The sequence below is a fragment of the Procambarus clarkii genome, chromosome 66 (assembly GCF_040958095.1).
Source record: "Procambarus clarkii isolate CNS0578487 chromosome 66, FALCON_Pclarkii_2.0, whole genome shotgun sequence".
In the NCBI taxonomy this organism is placed as follows: domain Eukaryota; kingdom Metazoa; phylum Arthropoda; class Malacostraca; order Decapoda; family Cambaridae; genus Procambarus; species Procambarus clarkii.
The window spans coordinates 9458051-9465103 of NC_091215.1; the positions used below are offsets into that span (position 1 = coordinate 9458051).

At 46.5% G+C, this 7053-nt stretch overlaps 1 protein-coding gene across 1 annotated transcript in view; it reads left to right on the top strand.

Annotated features, from left to right (window-relative positions):
* The window catches only part of LOC138355201 (F-box DNA helicase 1-like), a 168384-nt gene extending 167814 nt beyond the window's left edge, over window positions 1–570 (top strand). The window contains exon 10 of the mRNA XM_069310055.1: window positions 421–570. Coding sequence (XP_069166156.1) covers window positions 421–570 — 150 coding nt within the window. The remainder of the gene's footprint in view (window positions 1–420) is intronic.
* The last annotated feature ends 6483 nt before the right edge of the window (window positions 571–7053 follow it).

Genomic DNA, 7053 nt, shown 5'->3' on the forward strand with positions numbered 1-7053 from the left:
ACTTCCGCCCTATTGCCCTCAGGAGTTGTCTGTAAGCTCTTTGACGTATAGTTAACGTTGGTCTGATGTGGTTCTTGGAGCACTATCACTTCCTTTCGCCTTCTCAATTTGGTTTTTGCAAATGCCGCAGCACAACAGATGTCCTGGTGAACTTGGAGGTCTATATCGAACTACTTTTGCTGCAAAGACCTCCGTTGTTGCCGTCCACTTTGTCCTGGAAAAGGGTTATGACACTACATGGCGGTATCATATTCTGCCCAACTTCATTCTTTTGGCCTTCGTGGGAATCTCTCTCTCTTCCTCCAAAGTTTCCTCTCTCGCCGTTCATTTCGTGTGAGGCTTGGTACCACTCTCTCTGCACTCTTTTCCTCTCTTCCCTCTATCGTTTTCTCCGCTTTATGTTGAAGATTTGCTCTCAAGGTGGTGATTCGCCTCTCCTCCAACAGCGGCTTCAACTTGATTGATGCCGTGCCGTCTTGGGCCACCGATCCAAGTTCAGCTGCGTCTAAGACTTGTGCGATGACTTTTACTCGGAAGCATGTCATTATTCGTCCCTCTTTGCCGCTTTAGGGTCATCCCCTTGAGTACAGGGATTCCACTAAGCTTCTGGGGTTAATTTTTGACACTCGTTTGTCTTGATCACCACATATCTCTTACCTCCGAATTGAATGCTCTAAGGCCCTTAACCTTCTTAAGGTTTTGTCACATACTTCTTGGGGAGTGGATAGGCACACGCTCCTCTATTTGCACTAATCTCTCGTCCTGTCTAAACTCGATTATGATTGCCCTACATTCTTTTCTGTTAATACTCTTCGCCGTCTTGAATTGCACCATACTTGGTTGCGTCTCAGCGATGGTGCCTTTCGTTTGACTCCCGTCCTCAGCTTGTATGTTGACACTGGCTTCCCCTCTCTCCAGGACCGCCGTGATCGCTACTGTCTTCGCTATCTTGCTTTGTCCTTACAGCATCCTTCCTCTCGCCTCTGTCGTGTTTTAACTTTTACCCCTCCTGTGGTTCCTGATCCTCTTCACCACCTCCCTCTTTCTGTCCGGTTATCTCGCCTACAGGATTCTCTCTCCGTTCGTATTTCTGATGTTTCTCCTCGTGTTGTTCCTTCTTTGCCCCCGTGGAGGGTCCCTCTTCCGCGGTTTTGTACTTCCTTGACCCGTATCACTAAAGCTTTTACCCCTCCTACGGTTCTAAAACGCCTTTTCCTCGAGCACTTTTCTTCTCACTCCCGCTCCGTTTCTGTCTTCACCGATGGGTCTAAGTCAGCGGACGGTGTTGGCTACTCTGTTGTTTTTCCTGATCGCACTTATATGTGTCGCTTTCCTCCGGAGACTAGCATCTTTACAGCGGAACTTTATGCTATTCTCTATGCTCTTCGTCTCCTGCTTTCTCGTTGTCAGTCTTCCTTTGTGGTTGTTGTTGACTCTCGTAGTGCCCTCATGGCTCTCGGGTCCTTTAATCCGGTTCATCCAGTAGTTGTCGAGATCCAGCATTGGCTGTTTCTCGTTCACAGTAAATTTAAGTCGGTTGAGTTTTGTTGGGTTCCCAGCCATATTGGCGTGTCTTTAAATGAGCGTGCGGATGCTGCCGCTAAGGAAGCTGTCCGCTCTTGTCCCATCTCTCGTAAAGGCATTCCGTATTCCGACTTTTACCCGGTTATCCATTCCTCAGTCCTTACCCGTTGGCAGGCTTCTTGGTTGTCTGTTACTGGTAACAAGCTACGTACTCTTAAATGTTGTGTTTCCTCGTGGCCGTCCTCCTTCCACCGTAACCGGCGGTGGGAAACAGCTCTGGCGAGGTTGCGTATTGGCCATACTCGCTTAACCCATGGTCACTTGATGGAGCGCCGCCCTGCTCCTTATTGTCCTAGTTGCATTGTCCCTCTTACGGTCGTGCATGTCCTCCTTGAATGTCCTGACTTCCAGGACGAGCGTGTGTCTTGCTTTCCGACCGCCCCTCGCGGTCACCTGTCCCTCGATAGAATTCTTGGTGACTCGGATACTTTTGATATCGTTCGCCTTATGCGTTTTTGTTCTCGTATTGGCATCCTTGGTGATATTTAGCGCCCTCTGATTATTTTGCGTATTTGATGGTGCTACATAGCCTTCCCGGTTTGGTGCCTTCTTTTGATAATTACTTACTTACTTCATCGCCTCCCTCTTTCTGTCCGACTATCTCGCTTACAGGATTCTTTTTCCGTTCGTATTTCTAATGTTTTTCCTCGTATTGTTCCTTCTTGCCCCTGTGGAGAGTCCCCCTTCCAAAGTTTTGTACATCCTTGTCCGCATCACTAAAGCTTTTACCCCTCCTACGGTTCTGAAACGTCTTTTTCTTGAGCACTTTTCTTCGCACTCCCACTCTGTTTCCATTTTCACCGATGGGTCTAAGTCTGCGAACGGTGTAGGCTACTGTTGTTTTTCCTGACCGCACTTATGTGTCGCCTCCCTTCTGAGGCTAGCGTCTTCATAGCAGAACTTTATGCTATTCTCTCTGTTCTCCGTCTGTTGCTTTCTCATTCTCAATCCTCCTTTGTGGTTGTAGTTGACTCTCGTAGCGCCCTCATGGCTCTAGGGTCCTTTAATCCTGTTCATTCGGTGGTCATCGAGATTCAACATTGGCAGTTTCTTGTAAATTTAAATCTGTAGAGTTTTGCTGGATTCCCAGTCATGTTGGTGTTTCTTTAAATGAGCGTGTGGATGGTGCCCCTAGAGAAGCTATCCGTTCTTGTCCCATCTCCCATAAAGATATTCCTTATTCCTACTTTTATCCAGTTATTCATTCCTCCATCCTTGCCCCGTTGGCAGGGTTGTTGGTCTTCTGTAGTTGGTAACAAGCTGCGTACTCTCAAACGTTTGTCCCCTTCTGGCCTTCTTCCTGCCACCGTAACCGGCGGTGGGGTTAAACTGCTCTAGCAAGGTTGCGGATTGGCCATACAAGCTTAACTCATGGTCACTTAATGGAGCTCCCCCCCTGCTCCTTTTTGTCCAAATTGCGTTGTCCCTCTTACAGTTGTGCATATCCTTGTTGAATGTCCTGATTTCCAGGACGTGTGTGTCTCTTGCTTTCCGACCGTCCCTCGCGGTCATTTGTCCTTCGATAGAGTTCTTGGTGAATCGGATACTTTTGATATCGTTCGCCTTATGTGTTTCTGTTCTCGTATTGGCATGATATTTAGTGCCCTTTTATTATTTTGCACTTTGATGGTGCTACATAGCCTTCCCGGTTTAGTGCCTTCTTTTGATAATTACTTATTGACAGTACAGGGGTCTTGTACTACCCGCACCTGACTGAGTGACAGCTGGCGGATGTCAGCTCGGGTGGACCTCGCTAACATGAACCCGGGTTCACTTCTTATCACTCCCAAACAGTCATGGATTGTCGTTAATCATGGCTGCCACAGTAGAGCAGAGCTTCGACGTGTTACGATGTCTTGCGTTGGTAGTGAGTTTCGAGTGGCGTTGAAGAGGATGGCATGGTGACAGGACAGGTGGGCCCTGCCTCAGCTCCTGGGCGACGCCATCTACCGGCGTTTACTTGTTATCCCGGTACTACTGGGCCGGTACACCTTCCATGCAACCCATCGTGCAGCTGAGCTTGGGCCGAGGTACAGGGTTATACCTCATCTGGCGATTCAGCAGCGCTCTGAAGGGGTAGTGCTGTTCGTACCCGAGACTACCGTGATGCATCTTGGTTTCCACAGACGACACAACCGCAAGTTTTGAGAGAGCTGACAAGTCGTTGCAATTAGCATACTTCTTCGTAGACCACTTGTCTTCCACCTCCGGTTTTCCCGCCAGTACGGACTATGGACAGTACAATTTCCAGTCAACAATGTAGCACTCGCGTGTACAGTTCTAATCGACCCAAGATGCTACAGCTTCGACACAGAGGAGACAGCAGACCTCGACCGCATCGAGCTACAATGCTCTCTCTCCCCGAGTTCAGACACTCGCAATTCCCAATCGAGCCGCCACGCTCTCCCACATAGAGCTCCGTGATTCCGGCCTCACTCCGCTCTCTGCTCCGCTCCAAGCTCCGTCTGAACGTTTACGACAATACCACCAACCGACTACTGTAATAAAGACTACTAAATAAATATGAAAACTCACTAAACAATGTGTATCTAATCTACCCAACAACGTAACATAAACGTACGTTACATTGGACGGACTACACGGCTGGTGAGCTTGGTTGGTAACCTTGAGATAGCTTCCCACCGTGATTTGACGTTGACTCTGGACTCTGCTCCGTGAAGACAGCATGCTGGACCAATACAACTTCGTTAGTGACATGAGGTGTCGGCCGGGTGACTGTACTCCAGTCACCCCTTCCGGGTATCTAATTGACGAGTTACCGGGAACAAGGGGAGAATTTTATGTAACGTGCCTCAGACCCCGATCTTATCACAGGTGGGTCATCCCCAGACTGCTGATCTCGATCCTTGGTTCACGTGGGATTGGGAGGCTGGAACTGGTGTACCATCACACTGAGAAAGACAGACAACTGGCAGAAGCATGGATTTTACTCTGGGGTATAGGAAGTTGGGAAAACCCTGGAGCAAGGCAAAGTATGCTACCTGAGTCATGCACATCAGTAAATACACACCATTGCCTCTACAGGAATATATTCTGAACTCTACCAAACCTGACTAGGGAGTTAACTAACATTTTGCTGTACAGTTCGCGACCTTCTTACCATGGGGTGACAAGATTGAACTCGACTTTTGGTGAGATTTGACAGAAGGTCATCCTCTGCATCTGACTCGGTAAATGAATCATTAGACAGGTCTGGAATTAGACTTTCTGAAAGCAGCTCTAGTTCCTCCCTCGCGTGATAAGATTTTAACTTATTAATATGGATGGTTCTCTCAACTTGGTCCTCAAATATACCTTTTGATAACAAAATTAACCGGACCTTTCCTTTCAATACTCGATAAGGGCCCCGCCATCTAGGTGCAAGTTTCCTACTTTGATTCGCCGGAGCCGCTTCATTAACTCTCAACACAAGATTCCCGACTTTCGACTAAAGAGGTCGTACCTTGTCATAATGCTGAGCATAAGCCCTAGCTACAATTCTCCATGCATTTTTCATCTTATTTAAAACCTCTGATGGGTAATCTTCACCATATATAATGTTATGGCTGTTAAGCAGACCTGATGGGAAATTACATGAATGACCTGTGAAAAGCAAAAGGGGTTGGGTGTTAAATGACTGATGGATGGCAGTGTTCAGAGCAGCAGGACATATGGCAGGTGTTCGTCCCATGAATTTGCATCATGCTCTGCAAGAATTGCAAGCATATCGTTAACCGACCGGTTCGTCCGTTCTGTCATACCGTTATTCTGAGGGTGATAAGCTGAAGAGGTTTCTACAATTTTACATACTTCTCTAAAAGTATTCCCATTAAATTCCTGACCTCAGTCAGAAACTAACACTTTAGGGTTAGTTTCTTTACTTCTACACTTTAGGGAACACAGTGACAAACCTATCCAAGAACGCCTTTGCAACAGTTCGAGAATCTTTGAGGCAGTGCAATCAGGATGGTGTATCTGGACAGATGGTCAACCAACACCATCACGTACCGATTTCCTGAAAGACTGTGATGAAGATCAATCAGATCAGCCCCCACTCGATCTAAGGGTTCAAAAATTTATGTATAAAGCCCTGTGATCTGTACAAATGACAAAGTGACGTTGGAAAAAATACGGCCCAAAGTATGACAATTTCTACCACAGCCAAAGCCTCCCTATCCGTTGCAGAACAACGGACTTCCGGCCCTGAAATCAGGTACTCCCAATACTGAAGTAGTAATGAGTTGACTTTTTAATATTGCATAAGCGTTATCAACCTCTGGTTTCCAAATTAATTTAACATTTTTCTTAGTGAGCTCAGTTATGGGTGCTGATGTACTTGCATGACCCTCAATGTGGCGACGGAAGTATCCGGCTGCTCCAAAAAACCTACAGATATCCCTTGCCGTCTTTGGTGTTGGCATGTCAGCAATGGCGCGACAGGAGTCGGGGTCAGGTCGGATACCGTCTGTGCTCACCTGGAACCCCAGAAACTTGAATTACTGAGATGCCAGAGTACACTTCCCTATGTTCAATTTAAAACCCGCCTTATCTAACAATGTCAAAGTCTCGGTCAAATCTCGAAGGTGCTCATCAAACGTTCTAGAGTAGATAACCACATCATCCAGGTATGCTAATGAGTGCCTTCCCAAGACTGGACTGAGGATATAATTAATTGCCCTCTAAAATGACAAAGGAGCTGTCTATAACCCAAAAGACATCCGCATGAATTGATAAATATGAACCCCATCAGAGAAACAGTCTTCTCTCTATCCGTCTCCGAGACGGGAATGGACCAATACGCCGAATTGGCATCCAGAGTGGAAAAGTACTTGGCTGCCCTAAACTGATCTATTATTTCCTGAATCCGTAGCAAAGGGTTCACATCACCTTTAGTAATTTCATTGACCTTCCGGTAGTCAACACAAAACCTGTAACTACCATCCGGTTTACGTACAAACACCACTGGCGACAACCATTGGTGACGTATAGGCTCTATCACATTCTGTCTCGACATCTTCTGACACTCCTCCCTAATTACTTCTTTTGCCCGTTCCTGAAGCCTCCATTGACGAGTATATATAGATGATGATCAAATGTAGGAATAACATGTTCATTTCTATCCAGAAGACCGATTTGGTCGTCTTCCATTGCAAACAGTCTAGGGAATTTACATAATATCCGTCTCAAAAGTTTCCTATATGACTGTTGCACATGTTGCAAGTCCAGTGCTTAAATGAACTTGCCTACTTCTTGAGTATTACTATTTTTCCGTCTCGGTCTTGTACTCCCCCTGTTTAATATCATCTGTAACATTAAGTGCAATACAGTGCGCTGTGGTGGCTGGAATCTCCTCTTGGCTTTGATGCTAAAAAATTCGCGTATTGTCTACAATTGTAGCCTGCGACAACCTATCACCTGCCCTGAAACGATAGGTTTTATGCAAGAGATTGACAACTGGAATAAGGGCAC